Source organism: Semicossyphus pulcher, unplaced genomic scaffold (genome assembly GCF_022749685.1).
Source record: "Semicossyphus pulcher isolate SPU_LCO1_2020_fin unplaced genomic scaffold, fSemPul1.0.p SCAF_25, whole genome shotgun sequence".
Classification (NCBI taxonomy): domain Eukaryota; kingdom Metazoa; phylum Chordata; class Actinopteri; order Labriformes; family Labridae; genus Semicossyphus; species Semicossyphus pulcher.
This window is the reverse complement of record NW_027211699.1, coordinates 9,717,776-9,740,129: the sequence shown is the minus strand read 5'-3', so window position 1 is coordinate 9,740,129 and position 22,354 is coordinate 9,717,776. Positions and strand designations below refer to the sequence as shown.

Sequence of the window (22,354 nt, the reverse complement as noted above, 5' to 3'; positions counted from 1 at the left end):
ATCCGTCGGGTATCAAAGGCGGCGTCAATTATTACAAACTTGTTTATTCAGGCTATTGATTGTGTATTGCTGTGAAAGTTGCTGTTCATTTTGGTTCAATCTGATCACTGTGACCAACATCACATCAAGATTCAGCATTAAACTTTACAATGAAAGCTTAGCTTCAAGGGGAATCTGTTGCTTTTAAATTGGGGCCCCATTTTTACAGACTTTGGGTACTGCAGTTTAATCCTTTGGGGCAAATGTGTATGTCCACTAAAGGTGCTTGTTTTTGCTGCCACAGGCTCAGATTATCACCCTTAGTTTCTGCGGAAAGAACCCCAACAAATAGACCTTTTAAAAGAGTGAGAAACGGACGTTACTTCGCTCTCTTCAAACCTGCCAGACTCCATTGACAAAAACAGTAATTTTACTTTGAAGAAGAGAAGAGTTACCTCGCTACTGCTGCCTCGACTGGTTAGTTTGATTGTGTTATTGTGTAACGTTGGTGCTTTTAATAGTAAGTTCGTATCGAGTACAATATTCAGTCAACACACAATTACAAAATAAAACAAAGAAGATCGTGACAGCGGTAGACCAGCAACTCATTTGTTCTGTGAGCCTAAATTACAGTTTTTGTCAATGGAGTTTGGTGGCTTTAAAGAGAGCGAAGGAACATCTGTTACAGGTGAAAACAATCATCTTCCTCTGTAACAAAAAGGTCTATCTCTGTAGGGATCCTTTCTGTCATGTTGTCACACACTTAGAATAACAATCTGAGCCCGTCAGTGGAAACAACAAGAACTTTTAGTGGACGCTCATGCATATACCCGGGCCTTAACACACACACATACACACGGCACACACGATACACACAAACAAGAGAGACAGCGTGAGCAAGGACAAGAGGTGAATGATGCTTGTGGGTAAACTGGGCCGCTGCACCAGTGAAGCTGTGTAAAAGCAGCACAACATACTGAGGCAGGAAAAGATATCACTGGAAGTACACACATGATGAGCAGGTGGAGCAGTAGGAGAGCTTGAGCTGGGGATTGACTCGCTTTAAGGACAAGCCTCCAGTGGCCACTCGAGGAACTACAGTTTTTCACACTTTTCTTTGTTTGTTTTTCACGATTTTTTAGGGGGCCTTTATTTGAAGGGAGGACAATGGATAGAGCCGGAAACAGGGGAAGACATGCAGCAAAGGGCAGAGGGCGGGAGATGAACCCGGGGCCGCCGCATTGAGGACTATAGCCTCTGTATATGGTCGCTGATTTAACCGCTAAACCAAACCAGCGCCCCCTTCCATGTAGGCTTCTTTTCTCATTCCTGAGGGTTGCTGTTTAATCAGTACATAATGTTTTCCAGCGCAGACAGCGTAGCCGCAGTCAGGTTTGGACTGTCAGTGACCACAGTGGCCTCCTGTCAGCCGTCCCTCTGCGCCTGTTCCAGCACCGTCACTCTGCAGCCTTTAAGCCGCTGTCACGTCCACAATTCAGCATTCTGACTGCGAGTCCTAATGAGGAGGTGACTCCCCGACCCCTCCTGCGCCGCTGTTCAACCACATCAATCCAAAACTTTGTCTCTTAATCCTCGGTGGACGGGCTCACGTCAGAGTCACGTCCTGGCGGAAGCTGCTGGTCGCTCAGAATGCAGCAGCAGATCTGACCTTAATGTGGAAGAGAAAACGTTTGAAGAGACGGAGAGTTCGGCATTCCTACAGGGAAGACGAACGTCAAATCATCTATTGAGTTATCAACGAGTGAATCTGTGACGAGCTGTGACCGACGCCCTGAAATAAAAGTGTTTAGATGTGATTGTTAGCCGTTTCACAGGATGTAAAAACACTCGGATAAATGAGGAAAGTTTAGGTTTAGTTTTTTGGCATCATTTCTCTTAGAATAAAGACCTCATCCTCCCTGCAGCTTCACACACACAATAGTTGATTTGTGGCTTCATGCCGTCGACACTCAGAGCGGCCACCTGCTCTGCCTCCCAGCACAACACATGACTTCTGCCTCACATAATGAGAGAAGAATACACTGAATGATGATTAGCCGTCGCCTCTGTAACCCTCGGGAGGGCGGCTAAATATTAAATCATTAACTCTGTTGACCTTCCCACAGGTTGTCTTCAGGTGAGGCGCAGATTTCACCCCGGAGAGCCGGCGGAGGCGCGGAGGAGAATTTTAACGAGCGGCTCGTGATGACAGAAACAGGAAGCTGCAGCACACATGATCTTTTCATGGGTGATTAACAGGAATAATTTGCCTCTTGTTAACACTAATTATTAACAACACTTCAGCGTTTAAAGCACCGTCGTCCTGATTCATTTAAGAGTTACGGAAACGCAGGGACGAGTGTTCTAAATTTGACTCATTAAAATATCAACCTGTGCAGCGGTGCGAGAGCATGCTCTTGTGATGCTAATAAAAGCTTTAAAGCTCTCTGATCACAGCCTCCAAAAGTAGAAATGCTCTCAAACATTTCTGCAACAACTCATTGCTCATAATGTTTAAAAATAAGTGGACATGACACATCTCAAGACCAGATTCTGACCCTTTAAAGTCTGCAGACAGAAACAGAGCTGCTCATTGAAAATGACTACTTCTCTGACAGTGTCCATTGTGTTTTCCATCTCTGAGAAGACAACTGAAACAAATGTATCAAAAACTTTAAATCTATATTCCCAGAATGCACCAGAAGGATATTCAGAGACTTAAATACAAACACAAGCAGGTTATCAGGCTCAGTTTGAGCTCAAAGAGAATTAGATGTCCGTTGAAAGTAGAAAACTCTGTCCCCATAATAATTAGACATGCATCTGCAGGGACAGAGAACAGCTATAGGTCGGAGGGCCTCAGGTGACCTCAGGCCACCTGCAGGGGGAATAATAGAGGAGCGTGAAAGGGCATTTCATATTTTTGAGACAAATATCAGGATGTAAAAATCAGGCTCAGATATTCCAACAGCTGCAGGAGGACATGAAGTTTTCAAGGGTCGAGATGCAGAAGATCAGTCTGAGTTTGGAGACAATGTGGAGCTGATTTCAGAGACAAAATAAAGCAATCGAGCAGATTTTGGGCCTGATTCCCTCCGTCAGACAAAAGTCCTGATTGTTTGATGGTTCTAAAGATGATCGCTCCAGATGTTCCTGTGCTGTGACGGATGTTCAGAGTGATTATACTTCCCCCGATCTGCTCTGACGAACATCGAGGTCCCACCAAATATTAAATGTTCAATATTAATTTATTCTGATGTGAGGGAGGAACCCCGAGGACAGCCGAGCATGCACTCTGTGGATCGTCACGTGGAACCAAACGATCAGCCAATCAGGAAGCAAGCTGACGGAAGCAGGAAGCACAACATGGCAACAAAAGCAAACGTGCAGCATTAAGTAATATGTGCAGCCCGTGCTCTCGCTGTCTCCACCACATCCACAGTTTGTTCTTTTTTCTATCATCGCCAAGTCTTCCTGCCCGTCGTCCGCCATGTTTGTTTACTCTAAAGTCTCGTCTGACCGCCAGAGATTCTGTGAGATTTCCAGTTGTGAGAGTCGGACTCTGGTTGAATGACTCTGTCAGTGTGCGGTGTGCTGTTTGGGTCAGATCGTTGCTCTCCACACACGACAGGAACAAAACTGATCGGGCCGGACTTGAAGCATGACATCAAGACTGTGTTGGATGCAAAAGGAGACATAGGAAGTGTCAGCTCCATCGTCTGAAGTTTCAGGTGTTCATATAGACTCTGCAGTAATCAGCGCCGATGCAACACATCCGTGTGTCTCTGACTGAGCGTCAAACTCTGACTTCTTCATTAAAGTGGTCGATTAAATCTCGCTTAGACTAACTATGTTCATTGATTTCTGGGAGTAAACGTTTTGTTTAACTTTAAAAGACTGGAAGTGTTTGGCAGCAGTTCATCACATTAACGAAGCCGAAAACAATCAGACACCAATCACACGTCTAAACAAACTTCATGTAAAGTGTCTGCCTCTTTAATATCTGAATTTTCGGATTGAAATCTTCCTGAAACAGACTTCTCAGGGAGGATCTGACGAAGTCAAAACACCTGAAACCAACAACATGAGTGGCTGCTTTGTGAGCCTGCATGTGTCGTAGCAGAAACTGAAAGTGCAGCTTCATTTAGGGCCTCAGTTTGGTGTGTTGCTCATTGAAGTTACTTTTTAATGCGCATTTCAGCTTCATATGAAAAGTTTGAGGACTAAAATGATATTTGTAAAGTGGTTCCGACGTTACAGAGTAAAAAATCATCAGGTAAAAAATCTTAATTTTCAAAGATCAGGTCCAAAATCATGACTTAGATCTTATTTGGCCCTTTTGATACACACACACAACAAGCAGAGTTTGCATCTGTTAGTATGGGACTGTGTGATGGATGAGTGTAGCATGTAACACGTCACAGCCTGAGCTGATGGATCAGGAGGCTTCAGGGAGGAAACACAGACTTGTCCCGTCTCAGATCAGATCACGGCCCGTGTGCTGCGTCACAGTCCTCCTCGTCTCACAGATACAGCTCTGTCGTGTTTTATCTTTGTGTCACCAGGCGGCTCACTGTGCAAGGAGAAAACACATATCTGTATGTCGAAACAAGGGCGCACATCGTGATGCATGATGGTGAATGTGTGCGGGTACACGGCATCATGTTTGCTCCAGTGGAAGGACACCAAAGAGGACACTTACGGGCTCCTGTCAGGACGTTGCTTTCTGTTTTTTCCACTGAGAGGACGCCTCAGAGGGCGCTGCTGTCAGGGTCTCTCTATTTTAAGTGCAACAATTAGTACACTATATATTTTCTTTAAAGGGGGGGTACTATGCCAAGTTCAAGCTTCATATTTCACGCTGATACCTGTGGAGTAGCTTAGCATCATTTACAGTTACGTTTCTCACACTGGTGCTCTGTGCTCAGCCAGCTCTGTCTCTTTAAGAAACCCCACCCCTACAAGCCCGCTTTCTTCTGATAGGCCAGCTCTCCGAAGCCTGCTGAGGCCGCACTTTGTGACGTCACAAACCTGAGCTGAGAAGCCTGGGGATTACTCCAACATACTTTGACCTGCAGATCTGAAACTTCATCGACGTTTAGTCTGAACATCCAACATTGTAAAATCATAAACATGTCTTTAAAAGTGAAACAGCGTAATACCCCCCCTTTAACAGAGAGGCCCCTGAGAGGACGCTGCATCGTGTGTAGTGGAAGAAAACAGAGGTGCCTCCTTCAGCACACTTGATCCTGTTGTCTCTAATGAGAGGGCATCTACGAGGACACTGCGTCACGTTTACTCCTGGAAGAGCACCTTAGGGGATACAATGGAAGGATGCACTGGAGGACCACGCATCACCTTTTCTCCAGTGGAGGCGCACCCTGTCGGGCACTGCCTCAGACTTTCTCCCCTGTAAATAAGGAAGCAATCGGCCTCACCTTTATCTATCCCATTTTTGATACTCTTCATTCCAAAAGCAAAATGACAGACTCTGAGCACACAGAGCAGCAGAGCTCCTCTAAAGGTTACAGCTACAAAAAACCAAAGAGGTGAGAAAACATAAATCCTCTCACGCGGCGACGAGCGCGGCCGACTGTTTGCGTTTGTCTGGAGGACGATCCCTCTGACAGCCCAACACTCAGAGAAAATACCGGCGGCAGGTCCGATGACGGCCGCTCCGTCTCCGAGTGTTTGCTCTCTCTGATCCTCTAACCACCGAGGCCCCTGTGGATTCTGGGTACATACGGGCAGGCTGAGACACTGTCGACGCGGAGCTCTGCAAACAGTGAGGCCTCAGACGGAGACACTTCCAGGGTTCCCCGCACCATCTCTGTATTTATGCTCGAGTTACCTGAACGTTAACTGCACCTGTAAATCACCTCTCGCTCTCTAATTGTTCTCGAGGTGCAGGGACTTATTATTGATTCTTTATTGGCTGAGCACCAAACCAAAGATCCTCGAGAGAGGGACGTTTGTTATTCCCGAATGATTGTTCACCTTTAGTCCGGGAAACTTTGGAAGTTACACATTAAATTACGCAGACTGTCCATTACAAACTACTGCTGCAGATACTGACGGACTGAGTGTGACTTTACTCTGTTTGTCTTCCAAATGAGTGTTGGGATCATTGATTTGAACTCTGACTGTGTCTCTCGTTGTCTGAGGATGCTGCACCGTGATGGACGCTGGTCTTATTTCCCAGATTTCAACAACAAAACCAGAGAGAGAAACGAAGTTAGGAAACTTTGTGGTAGCTGTTAAACGCACAACTTTGTTTCGTCCGTTGTTTTAGAGCCTCTCAAATGGAGACTTCTGTTAAGAACACTGACTGGACCTCAGAATGCAGACACAGATCAGAGACTAGCTTGAATCAATAATGTGGAATTTATTAACAAAAGGCGAACCAGAGAGTGAGTTTTAGTTCTTATAGAAATGTTAAAAGGTAATCAGGGAGCTGATGAGGAGCCGAGGAGCGGACAGGTTTCCGAGACGAGCAGCAGGTGAGTTAGTCAGGGAGACGGAGGGTTTCTTGAATGTTCTTGAGAGCTGAGCAGAGCAGGAGCGGGGACGACGGAGCGCAAAAGGCAGGTGGAGCTGGTGACTGATCCCAGGAGGTCTAAACACGGAGACAAAAAGGTACGAGAGCCAGAAAGCATGAAAAAGTATACAGTATAGCACAGTAGGTAACGGACGATCTGGCGAGGAGCGGATGACTGAGGATGACCGCCCCAGCTCCAGACAAACATGAACACAGACACATCCACATGAGGGAAGGGAACAAAGGAAACACAGGACGCTAACAGCTTCTGGAAACGCTGCTGAAACAAATTCACTTTTAACACAGCGAGCTTTGTTTTGGAAATGATGAAGACACCAACATTCACTTCCTGATTTGATCCAGCCAGTCAGGACATGTCCTTCCCTGATTCGTCACTCCCCTTTTCTGGAAGAAAACCAACGACCTCAGCCTTGATTTGCTACCGTTACCTCAACATGAGTAACTTTTTCAAGGCCCTGCAACCTTCTTGTTGATGCTAGCTGCTGTTGTGCGGTTATATCCTGCATTTTATAACTCCTGCCCACACGTGCAGCACATGTGTCTGATTATGGAAGCAAATTTGTTTTGAAATGGTGCTAAAACTTTTCTGGACGAGTTCTAAAATAACTTCCTTTTTGTCCTTCTTGTATATTTCTTGCTTTCCTTTTTGGTAGAGACCTTTTCTTTCGTCTACATTAGTGTTCTTAAGCTGTTGAATATTTCTCAAGCGTTTTGGCTGTGAGAACACATGCGTCCCTCCTTCCATCTGTTTAAACAGTAAATCTACATGCAGGAGCTCACACTGCGTACCGGTCCACGCTGAGCGTCAGCTGACGGCTGTAGGTAACAGGATGGAGTCATGTGAGAGCAGCCGTCATTATGACTGACAGAGAGCCACGAGGCCTCGCTGTCTGCCGTGTGTCATGGACTGAATCTGTTAACCAGGCAGGTGTCAGGGTCTCCGGCTCCAGTAAAAAGGTTTCTCAGTGAAGCGGCGAGCAGCAGACAGCAGTCAGACGCTCGCTGACCCGGCAGCTGTAATGGAGCGCTGAGCTGTGCCACAGACTGAGAGTCGCACAACGAGAACGTCCCTCCTCACACTGATATAAATAACCTCCACAGCAGATTTAAGTTCACATTGTTGGACATTTGTCGTGCTCATTTAGCGTCTGAGCTCGAATGACTCGTGAAGGTTCAGAGACATAATACTGCCTGGATTAGGATTAGACAAATATGGCTTTTTGGAAGCTGATACTGATGCTAAAGTGAAAGTATTTAACATTAACGTGCCTCCCTCTGCCAAAAAGGAAAGGGCTGCAGGGATTAGTGTTTCCCTCAGGACGGAAAAGCCTTTAAAGCAGCATTTAGACGGTCACGTGACGCTGAAACGCTCAGATACAGGAGATTGTTTGAGCTGGATGGGTGTCTCCTGAAAGGATCAAAAACATTAATGAGTCAGAGAGGAAATATAACATAATAAACAGGCTGAAGTGTTGAGTGACGAACGACTGCGGGGTGAGCGGGACGCCTCCTGAATGTTAACAACACGTTAGCAGCCGCTTGTGCTCGTCTGCACGTTTGCTGTAATGGTTATAAATCATGCTCTGACAGTCGTAGCAGACACGACACCAGCAGAATGTTCAACCACAGCTCCCGTCAATACATCCGAGAGGAAGAGGAGGGACGAGCAGAGTTAGGGAAATCCTAAGAGAGAACGTCAGACGTGAGAGAGAAAACTGTGTCAAAGGTCGGAATGAAAAGAGTCCACAGTTTTTCAGAGGCCTCGGGACTTACTGTGTTAAACCATCGTTCAATTACAGCTCCGTATCCTCAAGTTTAACGCCAACATTAGGAGCCAATACAGGAAGGAGTGTGAAGGAGGAAAGTCAGCCAGGGGAGCGTAAAAAACACAATAAAGCTGGCCACTCTGATGCTCCTGTGGTAGATAAACCACCATTAAGTGTCCTCTACGGTGGCCCAAAGTGCAGAAAAAGACTTGACTGACTGATATAACCATTGGCAGATATCATGGGCCATCCATCCATCCATTATCTTCCTCTTATCCGGGGCCGGGTCGCGGTGGCAGCAGGCTCAGCAAGGTGACCCAGGCGTCCCTCTCCCCAGCCACGTTTTCCAGCTCCTCCTGGGGGATCCCGAGGCGTTCCCAGGCCAGACGGGATATATAATCCCTCCAGCGAGCTCTGGGTCTGTTTCAGGGTCTCCTCCCAGTTGGACGTGCCTGGAAAACCTCCAAAGGGAGGCGCCCAGGAGGCATCCTCATCAGATGGCTCCTTTCGATGCGAAGGAGTAGCGGCTTTACTCCCATGTCCCGGCTCCGAACCTTATCTCTATGACTGAGCCCAGAAACCCTTTGGCCGCTCCAGTATGGACCCATGTCTATGTTTTCCAATATGCATCGTTATGGACCCTTTTTTACTGATCATGCAGTGCAGAAAACAACGCTTGATATTTTCCCTCCACATGTGGTATCATGTCAACACTCCAGCCTCTGGAAGAGATTTCACTAAAAATATGACGAAAGGTCAGCAGTGCAAAAGCTTAATACGCTTAAACTTAAGCTTGACTTGGTATAAAGAAAGATGAGGCCTGCATGGAGTGGGAGTCAGATGAATAAAGCCCACACAGGAGAGCAGAGTTTGAGTCCTTTGTGGGAGTCTCACTTTAACCCAAACCATCATCTTTTTTCTAAATGTAACCAACAAGTTTTTGAGCCTAAACTTTTCACAGGAGACACGGTTGGAGTTGGAATGAACTTCTTTCCGAACACTTGTGTTTGAGAACGAGCTGCTGAGACAGTTGAGTAAATGTCCTCCGAGTTTGTCTCCTGCACACAGAGACGGACGACCACCTCTGTTCTGCATGACGATCAGTTCTGTCAGAGCCGCTCACTCAGGCCTTTGGCTACCATCCCTAAAATACTGTGACCCTAATCTCTCCCCAAGACTTCTCCTAAGCCCTGTTTGTGCTAATGAACCTTGCAGCGCCGAGGCACGAGGGGGAGAAAAAAGAGGTCATTAAAAAAAGGGAAGCATCTGTCTGGAATTAAAAGAAAGCCATCTGTCAGTACAAGATGAGACTACACCTGGCTGCTAATGAGTTCCAAATGTGCTCAAAACCTCAGGCAGGGAAATATTAAATGTGAATGATGTTGGAAACGAACAAAGGCAGTTGGCAGATGACGAAGATTCCAACTTTTAATGCCTCTTTTCGATCTCACTCATTCTTTCGGGTACTTAGCAAACTGCCAGTAAACAAGCCCCCGGCGCTGCTTAAATAACTGCAGTCATGTCTTATCTTGTAGCCACGGTGTTTACTGCTGCTGCCTGAAATGACTCCCATCATCACGGCTGAGCCAAGGTGAACACAACCTTTCAGACAGGATGATTGTACAGCACGACGGCAGACCGAGGGAAACATGCGACCTGCTAATGAGCGCCGAGCGGCCTCAAATGGGACGCTGTGTCCGATTTCCCCCTGCGCTGCCGCCTGTGACTGGAGTCTGCAGCCGCCCGCCGTGTCCCGCTTCTGCTGACACTTAATAAGGCCGGTTGATAGAGTCATAATCGCCTCCACCGCCAGGGCTCACCTGTGGGGCCCGCAGGTCTCACAGAAGCACCTGAAGCAGCCAGAGTAAATAAATGGAGTAATAAAGCTGAGGGGCTGACGGTACAGTGTGTGCGTTACTGTCTCCTCCCAAGGACAAACATGGGACTCGTTCTCAGACTCTCAGCAAAGGGACAGCAGCAGAGAAAGATAAACTTTCTGCCTTTTTAGTGGGAAACTCAGCTGCAAATTGGCAGCAAAGAAAAGAGAGAGTTTCTGGATTCATGAAGCTGTGATACATAGGAAAGAAGAGGGATGATGTTAGCAAAGAACCGAGACAGAGAAGTTGAAATAAGTTAAAAAATATCCTGCTTCTTTGGTTACTGTGTAAGGAGTGGACGTGGCCCATCTGTTTCAAAAGTGAAGCTAATGCAGAAGTGCCTTAAACCTGCATTCTTGTAACGTCCAGCAGGGGGCGACTTAACTGGTTTCAAACAATGACTGTATATATAGATGGACAACGCGTCTCCATCTGCTCTCATTGTACGTAATCGATGCCAAAATAGCCCCTGTGATAGGCGCTGCCATCTTGCGATGGTGACGTCATATGGAGCCAGAGACTGCGCAGTAGAGATCGGCGGGTGAAACGGCCGTAGCCACTTCCGCTAACTAAAACACACACACTTAACTTAGTGAAAAAACAGCAAGGATCCCGCACGCTGGCGCGTTTAACAGCAGAACAGCTTCTTTGTGTTGGTCTGAGATTAACGTTCACAGGTATGGAAACTTCAATGACCAATGAATGGCTGCAGGAGCCTTATTTGTCACACAGAGCTGTCAATCATCATTTTGACAGCATCAAATAACTAATTAAAAATAAACTTGTCAGAAAAATGAACACTTGGACATAAATCAGCATGATAAGAACTAACTATAATGACAGAAACCATGTGTGAGAAAAAATTATCGGCCGTGTATTTTGATTTTATAGTTTGACTCATGTCCCATCTGTTAACATGGAGGAGGCAGGCTTTATGAGCTATACTGCAGCCAGTCAGCAGGGGGCGACAGAGAGGGTTTGGCTTCACTTTTAGGGAGCTGTCATGTCGTCCATCTTTTTATACAGTCTATGGTTTCAAAAAGCAGTGCGAGAACAGGCCTACTTCTCTCATTAACATGTTCCTAATGAGTTTATGGTCTCAGTCTCTAGTTCGAGTCTTCTTCAACACAGCACGATGTTTATTCAGTAAATCATGCTCCTATTTAGAGTCACACAGACCAGAAAGCAGGACGAGTCCCTACCAGGCTTCCTTGTTTAGCATTCAGTTGTATTAAAAGACACTGTGAGGCGCTGGCTGTTTAGCCCTCATATCAATATCACATTATTGTTAATTACAGATGCACACTGCAAACCAAATTAGCACTAGAGCAAGCGCCTAATATCTGTTTAGGCAGGGGTGTGGAGCTTTAGCACGGTTTAGTTCGCTTCTCAAGTTGTTAACTGGACTGTAAACAATGCAGCGCACGGAGAAGGACGTCTTAGCTGGAAGTCATTTAATTGCTACACCGGACATGCCCGACATGTCACTGTTGTCCCCAGAGGCTACACCATCGTCAGGCTATAGCCGATGGGCCGCTGGGGTGTCGTATTTTGTAAAGACTGTTTTTAAAACTGTGACCTCGGGCTGTACGGATAAATTTGACTTGACCAGATGAAGCTTCCATAAACGGATCATAAGTCTCCACCTCAATGTGGTGCGAAAAGAAAAGTGAGCAGGATTCACAGACTGAAAGGAATAAATGCAGGATTTTTTGTGCACGTGCATTTTGTAGATGTTTTTAGCTGAGACGTAAAAATTTGACTAAAAGAAGTCTAAACTGACGTGCTGGTAGTGCGAGGCAATCGGAGTCACTAACGTTTATTCTCAGAGGAACATGAATGAAATTATGATAGCCATGCAGCTCGCATGCCTAAAAGCCTGATATAAATATGATATTACACAGTATGTGTTTGTATGGAGGGAGAACTGAAACAGCACATGTATCATGCTTAGAGTCGCTCTAATGTTTACATTCCTATCAGCTGATCGATCCATCATATGTGCTCGAAACAGCCTGCTGCTCTGTCCTCTTCACTGCTGCTGTTGTTGCTATGTGCAATGTAATGAACATGTCTCATTATGTTGTTGTCCTTCTGTGCTGACAACATCATTCTACATTCACATATGTATAAAGCATGCAGAAAATAACCCTAATGCTGCGTCCAGTGGAAATTATGAAGGATAAAGAACAAGACACATTTCTATAGAATGGAGTATAGAGATATTAAAGGGGAATCCCAGTAAGTCTAAGGAACTGCATCAAACACTGCAATCAGGCAGGCGAGCTCTCTTCTACCTGTTTAACATTCAGACTCGTCAAAATTGCAAGTGAACTCCAGCACACTGCCCGACTTGCAGAAAATCAGGCAAACTCGACCTTCATCCGTTGGTTTGCCTGATGAAGGTCGAGTACCGAAACGTTGCAAGCAAATAAATGTATTTTCTGCACGTTGGACAGTGTGCAGGAGTTGCAATTCTTTCGGACCTGTTCTATGAAACAGATGTGCAGTTTTTCTCTACTTGGTAACATTTAGACTTGAAATATCTAAAAAGATTAGGCTCAGGTTTAAAAATACTGAAGCACCCTTCAATAAAAATATGAGAAGCAAACATGCAGACAAAACAACGACAAGTTCAGCTCATTACTGAGAATTAAATTCTTACCTGATGTAGTTTGTGCTTCAGTGAAGGAAACAGCACGTCAGGCTGATTGTGTTTTATTAGCTGCTGATGAAGAGACGAGTTTAAAACATCTGCAAACAAACAGCAGCCAGCACCTGCTCTCTGCACTGTATAAACTGTGCAGCAATTAAAACACTGTTATTTAATTAAGCAGTGCCAAGTTTGCATTTCCAATCATAGCTGTAACACACAGGCACGCCCACACACATAAAAAGGGCAGAGGGTAAATTAAAGCACAGCCGAGCCGGCTGCAGATTGAAATTCAGAGGGGAGCTTTGGTTTCAGATCTCGTATGTCAATAAAAACCCTCTGAGGTGCTCCAGGGAAGATTGAGGTGAACGGAGGTGTTAAAATAAAAAAAAGATGCCAATTACCTGGAGAGCAGGTACAGAACCTGCCGACCGGCAGGCTGTGAAATAGTGTAGGAGTACGACTGAAGACCAGGATGTGATGTGACTGAAGGAACAGCAAAGCGGCGCTGATTCATGCGTTCATTTCACCAAAGAGAGTCTTTCACTTTTATTGGCACCAGAAGGGAAGAGCGGATGTTTCTGAAAACAAGCCGCTTGGAAAGAGGCCAGACACGATCCGTCACCGAGGAGCAGGAAGGATTTCCTCTTCTTGTTCTGCTGTCATCACAAAACTCCGACTGTTCAGCGAGGACTGTTTGATACGTTTAATTGAATCTTACAGGAACATTTGTTTTTGTGCAGCCTGGCTCATATTTCTGTCGTCAGTGCTGTGCTGTGTGCTGGTTACGATCCTGTTATTTAACCTCTTTAGTGGATAATGGGCCAGCTACACTTTTCTGCACAAGATCCATCCATCCATTATCTATCCCAGCTGTCATTGGGCGAGAGGCAGGGTTGCCAGTCAGTCACATGGCTGACACATAGACTGTGATCGAAATGCCACTGCGTACTACATACTGCGTTCTGCGGTAGTCTGTAGTCGGGAGCTGTTCGCAGTATGCCACACCAGGCGCCAGTTTCTGGTTTTGGAAAGCAGAAGTAAACAACAGCAAAAAGCTGCTTCTTCAGCTACAGCGCCCCCTTCTGCTCTTCTGCTGCCGTCTGCCATCTCAACTGTGTTCCAGCGCTTTGCATTGTGGGATACAGGCGAAGATTTTACAGAGATTCTGCACATTGTGTTTGCATACTACATACTACCTTCTGGCCAAATCAGTACGTACTGCTGGTGTAGTATGGCATTTGGAACACAGCCATAGAGACAGACAGGTTGACACCTACGGGTGAATTAGAGTCACCAATGAACCTAACGAGTCTTTGGACTGTGGGAAGAAGCCGGAGGGACCCACGCAAGCACGGGGAGAACATGCAGACTCCACACAGGCCCACTACGACTGACACCGCTAACCACTGCACCACCGTGCAGCCCTGCAAGAGATCGTTTATTTAAAAAGAGACAATGCAATGATAGCTCAAACATTCAGCATGTAATGTATCCAAATTAGCTTAGTTTTCATCAGGAGTCTCTTTGCCTGATGGAATAATAAAAATAAAACAATAAGCACAATAATTAAAAAGAGAAAGCATTGAGGTAAAAATTATATCAAACCACGAGCCGAGGAACAAACTGCTCTGGATGGTTTGAAGGCCGACATGTTTCATCAACATTATTAAATGCAAACGATTCCTGCTGTGTAATAAGAAAGATGAAACACACATCAAACGGCCAGTTGCACCACAAAGTTTCACTGCTTTTTGCAGAACTTTCAAGCACGACCTGAGCCACAGAGTCATTCATAGTAAGATGCAACTGTGCAATATGTTAACATTCAGTGGACTATAAAGCGTGCTGTGGGACATACGCTGTAGATGTATCTGCTGGAACACCTAAAGTAAGAGTGGTGAATCGCTGCTATGTGAACAATACAAACGGGTACAAAGTAACTTGGAGGATAAAAAACTGATCCCTTTGGTATTGATCGTATCGACTGCAGAGTCAATCCATGTGAGTCATCCTGACAGCCGGACACGCAGCTTGTAGGATTGATTTCGACGTCCCTGCTTCCAAACTCTCGACACTGAAGACAGTAAGTTTTATACAAGATTGGCATGAGGGCGGAAATGTTAAAAACACGACCCAGAATGCAACACAACCCAATCTGTGTTAAAGTCATCAGTTTCAGATGAACATAAAGCTTTTATTTTGTCTTTGTAATTCATAAAAATCAAACAGAACCTTTAAAACAGTAAACACCCATAAAATGATTGAGAATCACAGGCTGGCAAAATGATTGTAAACAAAAACAGAAACATGGAGGAGAAACGAGAAAACAATTCACAGAAATACAGAAAAGGCAACAAAATAAAGACGAGGAATGATGAAACGGGGATTGCACAGTACGCGTAGAGGACACACAGACTGTCAGTTAAACAAACGCATCAAGCAGATGATGTCCGGCCGGCAGCAGAGTCGACGAGTTCAGGGCGAGAAAATGACGCCGTACAAAAATAAAGGCACGTTTGAAAACTCCAAATAAGAGTCATCCGAACCTCATTCACTCAAGACCACACACACACACACACACACACACACACACACACACACACACACACACACACAGTCACACCTCTGTCTCCACATTACATTATAAATATCTATCCCGGGTTAGAGTGTTTGTACCTTTCATTGAAACGTTCGCTTTCAGTCGGAAACATCAGAAACAGGAGGATGAAAAACAGACGGCACAAAAGTGGGAATGTAAACATCAATCACATGTAATGATCGTTTATGTGTCTCTGCGTGCTGCGGATTCACCGTCAATACCAAACTGCATCCTCTAGGGCGGGAAATGGAGCCAACGTGAAACTGCAGTACCTCGAACGGCCACTTGAGGCCGGCTCAAAGAGTGAGTCAGTCTCCATAGAGCCCCATGTTAAAATGCTCAACGTTACAGCGGGAAAAAACATGTTTAGCGCCTGGTAAAAAAAATGATTTTATCTACAACTGAACAAGGGGTTAAGTTTCATATAACTCACCCATTTTAATCACATAAAGGCTTAAAGTTATGCATATCTAAGGAGAGCTGCTAGCTGTCTGCTAGGTGTCACCTCAGCTGATTTAGCCACTGAACCTCTCGGCCGTGTTGAAGCCTTCATTTGTTCCGTTCAGTCGCTACCTTCCACACGCTTCCTGAGCTTTGTTTAACCCAATTAAGTACCGCCTCCAATCAGACATCACCACAACAAGTATCTCATTGTGTTGAAAACAACGTCATAAACTAATTAATTAGGCTGCTGATAAATCGATCTCAGGCATGGACTGTATAACTTCTTTGAAGCTCCACCCTCTCGTCCAGATATGGTCACTTCTGGGAGCAAAAAAACAAGACGGCGTCGGCTGCAGTGCCAAGATCGAGGATTTAGAAGTGGTGGTCCACAAACTAATGGGTGACATCACCATGGCTACATCCTATTACTATTCACACACCATCCAAGAGGTCTGTGCTCCAGCATGTTTCCAACAACTAAAGATGCACAGAAGCAACAACGCAGGGCTGATATGACCTGATGACCTGCAGTATTTAACAGTAACTGAATCACTGATGATCTTGAACCAGTGAGAACCTGGAAAACGCCTGTTACAGACAACACTAGCACAAAGCAGCAGCACCTCTAACAGTACTCCAGCACAGCGATGCTACAATGCATGAGTAGAAGTCATAGTGCCTTTAAAACGAGTCACAGCACATTACCTCTCAATCTAAACTGCATTTCAGCAGTTGATGAAAACGCTGCACAGCCGCTGTAAACGCTCCACAGCCCACTGAACTACGGCTCGCCCTGCTGCTGGGTTTGCATTTTGAATGGACCACACCTGTACGAGCATAAAAATACAAATGTGGGGATACTTCTCTTATTGCTGTGCGGATGGCTGTGTCCCTTTTAACCACTGTGAGTCGAAGCTTAAACTCATTGTAAGAGCATCAAGGGACGTTCAAGAAACATATGTTCTGCAAGCAGAGCTGGGCGACGATCAGGGTTATACTGATCTGACTAAAGGTAAAGATGGAGCTCTACCCGAACCAGGGAAGTCTGGATATCTCAGCTAATCTTTTTTTTTGGTATTGATTATTAATGCGTTCAGAAGATATATAAACAGAGAAATATAAGTCTGTTTGTGCCATGGATATGTTCCTGAACAGGATCAATCGTCAAAGGTCAGAAAAGTTGGGTACTGAAAAATGAGGATACCTAAGAAAAATAAGTGGAAGCGTAAATGCTTTCTAGAGTCGTTTCTTCCACTGAGGGAGTCACTTCTTCATCCAGCCACCGGACTTTGTTATTGCACTTATTAACAGGAACATTGACAAATCTAAAAGACTTCCCAAACACACTTTAAAAAGTGTTTTTAGTCAGTTTAACTCCCATTCTGTCGGTTTGACCAGAATCAGTAAACTTAAACATAAAGCAGAGGTACTCTTGCTATGGTTTGCTAATTCTCTACATTTTGAAAACGCATGTTTTTACCATCACTGTGCTTTGGAATTGATATACATTTTCAATGTATCATGGGAATATCTTAGTCTAATAAATACAGCGTACATTCTCACTATTTATAACGTTTAGTAAGAAAAAATAGCCCAACAGGAAGCAAACAGGAAGCAAACAGGAAGTCACGTGTGACGTAGTATTTGATTAAGCTGTTGATTTGAACTATGTTGTTCACCAATCAGAAATATGAATATTTTGTGGCCATTGGAATCATTAACTCACCCAAATCTAGCCTCCTACATTACGACATTACTAAATCCTAAAGGGTCCTTTTACCCAAAATACAAAAACAATGCGGTTGATTTGGTTTTATTTGTCAGGGTTTTTTTTGAGACAGCCGTCTCTGAGATTTCTGCCTAAACCCTAAAACAATGGAGGTTGGTAAAAATGTTGGTTTGTGGCCTTTCGGCAGCAACATTTCTTTCCAGAGACAATGCCACTGCTGCCCTGGATCCACAGGCAGCATGAAAGGCTTCAGAGGAACTACTTTCTTCCAAAACACATCATCCCCAAGACACCAGTCTGCTGTCAGTGCCACAAACAAACTTCCATCCACCATTGAATTCTTTGTCTTTGGATGAGCCGACCCTTTCTTTGTAAATAATACATGTTGGAAAGCACAAAGAGAAAATGAGACAGGTAGAAGATGAAGGTTTGAGGGCATAATGAAGTCCAGCAACAACAGGCACAACTCATGGAGAAAGCTGCGTCAAGAAATCAGCATAGCTAAGCCACCGTACAGAGAGAGTGTTCGAAGCTCTGTAGTGTGGATCACAACTCTACTGCTGCCTGAGCAGATCCAGAGCAGAAGCCCTGTAGATCACCATTATCCTGTCAGGTCAGGTGTTGGGCTGTGTGATAGATACAGTGTGAGGCTGACAGAGTCATGAATGGGTGCTGAGCAGTAAAAGACAGGAGACATGCCCTGTGTGTGAACTACAGATGTGATGTGCCAGTGATAAACAGAGATGGAGCTCTTACTGGAGGCCTATCTGTCAGTGAATCTGTCACGCCGGAGCTTCATTGTTCACAAGGGGGCGACGAGATCGGTGGCAGCCGCCGCTGAGGAATGGATACACGTCAGCCAGGAGAGACTGATCGCCCCTGATTCTTTTCTTTCTCTTCTTTCCAATTTCAATATTGAGCTGTGAAGACGCCGAGCAGTTTCACAACAGAGCACCGGGCTGGACGTGACCGGCTCTAATTCTTGTTGCTATTCTGTGCTTTCAATTGGTTTAATATATATTCAGTGGAACATTCGGGCCTGAAGGTCCGATGGATTTTTGAGTCTTTGCACCCTACCATTTCCAGAGTTTGGGAGTTTAACAAGACGAGAGGGACACCATGAAAAACACAGGGAACTCAAAAGGTGTGGCTCTCTTCAAACCTTAAATTGTACATAAAAAGTGGGCGCAGCCTTACTATGAGTTGCTGATGGACCTTTCTAACCAAAGTAGTGCTAGCATTAGCTTATAACTTAATATTTGCTAACCCCTTCCTCCTCCCCCACTGCTCCACTCTTTGTCCAAAGATAATGACATCTCAACAAGACAGCGACGACCAAAATGTCAAACACCAATTGGTGACGTCAATGTGGCTACGTCCACGTCTTATATTCAATCTGTGCACGGCACCTTTTTAGACTTTGGGATACAAACGGACATCCGTAGATAAAGACGACCAGGACAGACAGCATCAGTGTGCTTCAACAATGTGTTTGATGCATCATCAGCACCCCCTGCCACGAACGTTTTCAACGTCCAAGTCGGGGGTTGCGTCTGACAGTTTTTCTTTCAAACTATTGAAACCAACAATCTGACAAGCAGCTAGCTCAACACGCTGTTGAACTACTTCCTCTGAAGCATTCTGAACTCTTGATATATCTTTAAAAAGTTGTGTTAGTGCTAATCTTTGTGAGAACCTCAGACTGTCCGCTGGTATTTGTCAAAACAGTTTTAATAAATCTCCCATATCAATTCCCTTTCACTGTTTTCATGCACTGTTCCAGCTATTTTCATGGAACAAAAACACTTGACATTTGGTCCCTTTTAACAAAATTTGATAAATTACTCTTAATTACATTTAATATATGCAACAAAAGTCCCATAAAAGGCACACTGTCCAACCAGCAGCAAGTAAGGCCTCGTGTACAGGAACAGAGAGACTGGCCAAACAGATACAGACTTAGAAAGTTTTGGGATGAGCGAGTTCTCATTTCTTGGTGTCAGTCAGGATGATGTTGGCTGTGACAAACATGAGGCAGGAGGCGGCCCACAACCACACAAACCACACCCAACAGGAGTGGCGGAAAGGAGACTGGTGCTTGTTGACGGCATCCCGGCCCATCACGGGCTCCAGATGGCGTCGAGAGAAATACACGAGACAGGCTGGGATGATATACTGGATCCCTGTGCCAGCATACGCTCCTGTGATGCCCACCAGGGACTCCAAGTTGTGGGTGCAGAAGGCCACCACGATCGGGGGCACCAGGGTAATGAGGGGAAACACGACACGGTCAACCACCCACGGGTAGGTGCCACCATCGCGGTGGAACAGGGTCTTCCAGTTGTTGCGAAGTGTGACAGCAATGATGGGGAAGTTGGTGCTGATGGTGAAGACCGGGAACAGGCCGAGGAAGTAGCGCAGGAAGGGAATATTCAACACATCGCAGTTGTCCGTGAAGTTCAGTGTGTACATGTCGTGCAGCAGTGAGCTGTCAAAGCAGAAGATGGCGGTGAAGGAGAGGAGCGAGTAGAAGCACAGGATCAGGACGTAGTCTGCAAACACCAGGGTGCCGACACGCTTCTTGTCGGAGATGGGCGTCACCAGGGAGGGCAGGGAGTGCTGGCACATGAAGGAGTAGACGCACACACCAAACAGGTTGGGCACGCCAGAGAGGGAGGCGACTGGTGGGTGGCCCTCGCCGGTGCCTTTACCAATACGGATAAGAGCCAAGATGATCATCATGGTGAACGCTGTAAAACACAGAAGAGGAGATTAAGAACAAACTTAGAACAGTAAATCACTCACAAAGATGACGACGGGTCTTATTTCTAGCTATATAGTGTGTGTGTGTACATAGTGTGAGTATAGTGTGGAACTGCCTTCCAGCTGTTTGCCCCAGAAACACCAGGCATAAAAACCCCACCATGGAACATTTCATGGTCAGACATAACGTCATTGGAGCCAGGTGAGGAGAGAAAAGCCTCCTGCGTGTTTCTCCACCTCCTGCTGTTCACATCCCCAATTGATTCTGGAGGTGCCTCTCTGGTAACGAGCATGAGCGCGTCTAAAGGAGACCTCTGAGCGTGCATGCGGCCCCGTTACGGGCTGACAGACATGTGACCAGGTAAGCCATCTCACCTCCACGCATACTCAATCAACCCGTGACACCAGGAGTTAGTCATAGCCCTGCGACGGCATGCAGCCAGCTCCACAACTTCCATCATCACGCTGTCCTTTAAACACAGGGTGACATTTAGGAAGTCCCATCATTTGTCACACACATGCAGAAAATTATTCTTTATCGCAGCCCTCTGTGAGCTCGGTGAGACGGGGTGTAACGCATAAATGAAAGAGAGAGATCCCTGCTGCCTTTAATGGAAATATTCAAGAGGGTAAGTACAGCCGCTCTCAGGATAGTGTTGTTTCTGTTTCCAGCACAGGTTGTAGTGCTCTTTAAAGGTGAATGGAAAGAACTCAAGGTGGGAACTTAAAGTTTCAAACAGGTGCTATCAATCAGCTGCTGTGTGCTCTCGCAGTGGCACTTTAATGTACGTCAGGAGGACAAAACTCATTCTAATTATCAGGGACAGACTGAACAAAAGGAAAGAGCAGCCATCAGCGACAAAGTGGTGGAAGACGGAGGTGAGTGAGCGGGAGAAAATTCCTTGAGGGATTTAAAAAGAAACTGTACTACTACCAGCAGAACTACTGTTGTTTATATTAGAGCTAGTCGGCCGATACGATTCGCCAATATCCTACAGAACATATTGATGCAGAACACTTGATTTAAAAAGGGTTATATCACATAGTTTTTCCTATGAAGCATGGTCCCAATTCCTCGACTTCGATAATAATGTTTAACCTTCTCTGAGGAGTTTCTAACAGGTTATGAAACAGACTAAAATCAATACTGATTCCTATTTATGACCTACAGAAGCAAACCACACCATCAGATATAAGATTATTTCTATATCGTTATTTTTAATGCCTCTCACCGCTGCCACCGAGTGGGTGTCAGGCGAAGCGATTCACTGTCGACATGAAGAGCCTTTATTTACAAGTTCAATGGAAAAGATTCTCAGTGAGTTTGACTGTTTAAAGGAGCAGGACGAGATTTATGGTCAGAAAACACGACCTACACATTTTAAGAACAAGATCGGCAAAGAGACAAGATGTACCGCTTTGTCCACAGGGGGCGCCAAAACGGTCGCACACCGAAAACTTCCTCGCAGTAGCTTTAAATGTTCTTTTATTAAATGCAGCAAGTGGTTGCGAAATCGTTGCACAATCAACACAGAAAGGTTCACCGCGTCTTCAAAATTCACTATATTTGACGACAAATTGGCAATAGGTGAATTTTTTTCCCTCTAAAATCAGGATCGGTTTAAAATAAAAACCCAGTTTATATTAGGATCAAAAGAAGAGGTTGGAGAAGAAGAAGAAAAAGAAGAAAGAAACATATCTTACAAAGATTCATTATAAGGAATATAAAGACAAAAACAAAGACATTATGTAACGAGACACAACGCAAAGATAAAACTAGTAAATCAAGCATGTGTCATTGACGCAAACCCCAAAGGAGTGGATGAATCCAAAACCCCCGGCCATGTTTAAGAAGGGATGGTAACAAAGCAACAAAACAATACAGGTGTTATAGGATATAACGATGGGACAGAATGGAAGTATGTTTGCAGATGTGATGCAGACTTTTTGTTTGCCAACCAAAAGAGGATAAAGAAGATATT

At 45.2% G+C, this 22,354-nt stretch overlaps 1 protein-coding gene across 1 annotated transcript in view; it reads right to left on the bottom strand.

Moving 5' to 3' along the window:
- Window positions 1-15,039: 15,039 nt before the first annotated feature.
- The window catches only part of tmem104 (transmembrane protein 104), a 65,097-nt gene continuing 57,782 nt past the window's right edge, over window positions 15,040-22,354 (bottom strand). Inside the window, exon 10 of the mRNA XM_069676381.1 lies at window positions 15,040-20,359. Coding sequence (XP_069532482.1) covers window positions 19,596-20,359 — 764 coding nt within the window. The 3' untranslated portion in view covers window positions 15,040-19,595. The remainder of the gene's footprint in view (window positions 20,360-22,354) is intronic.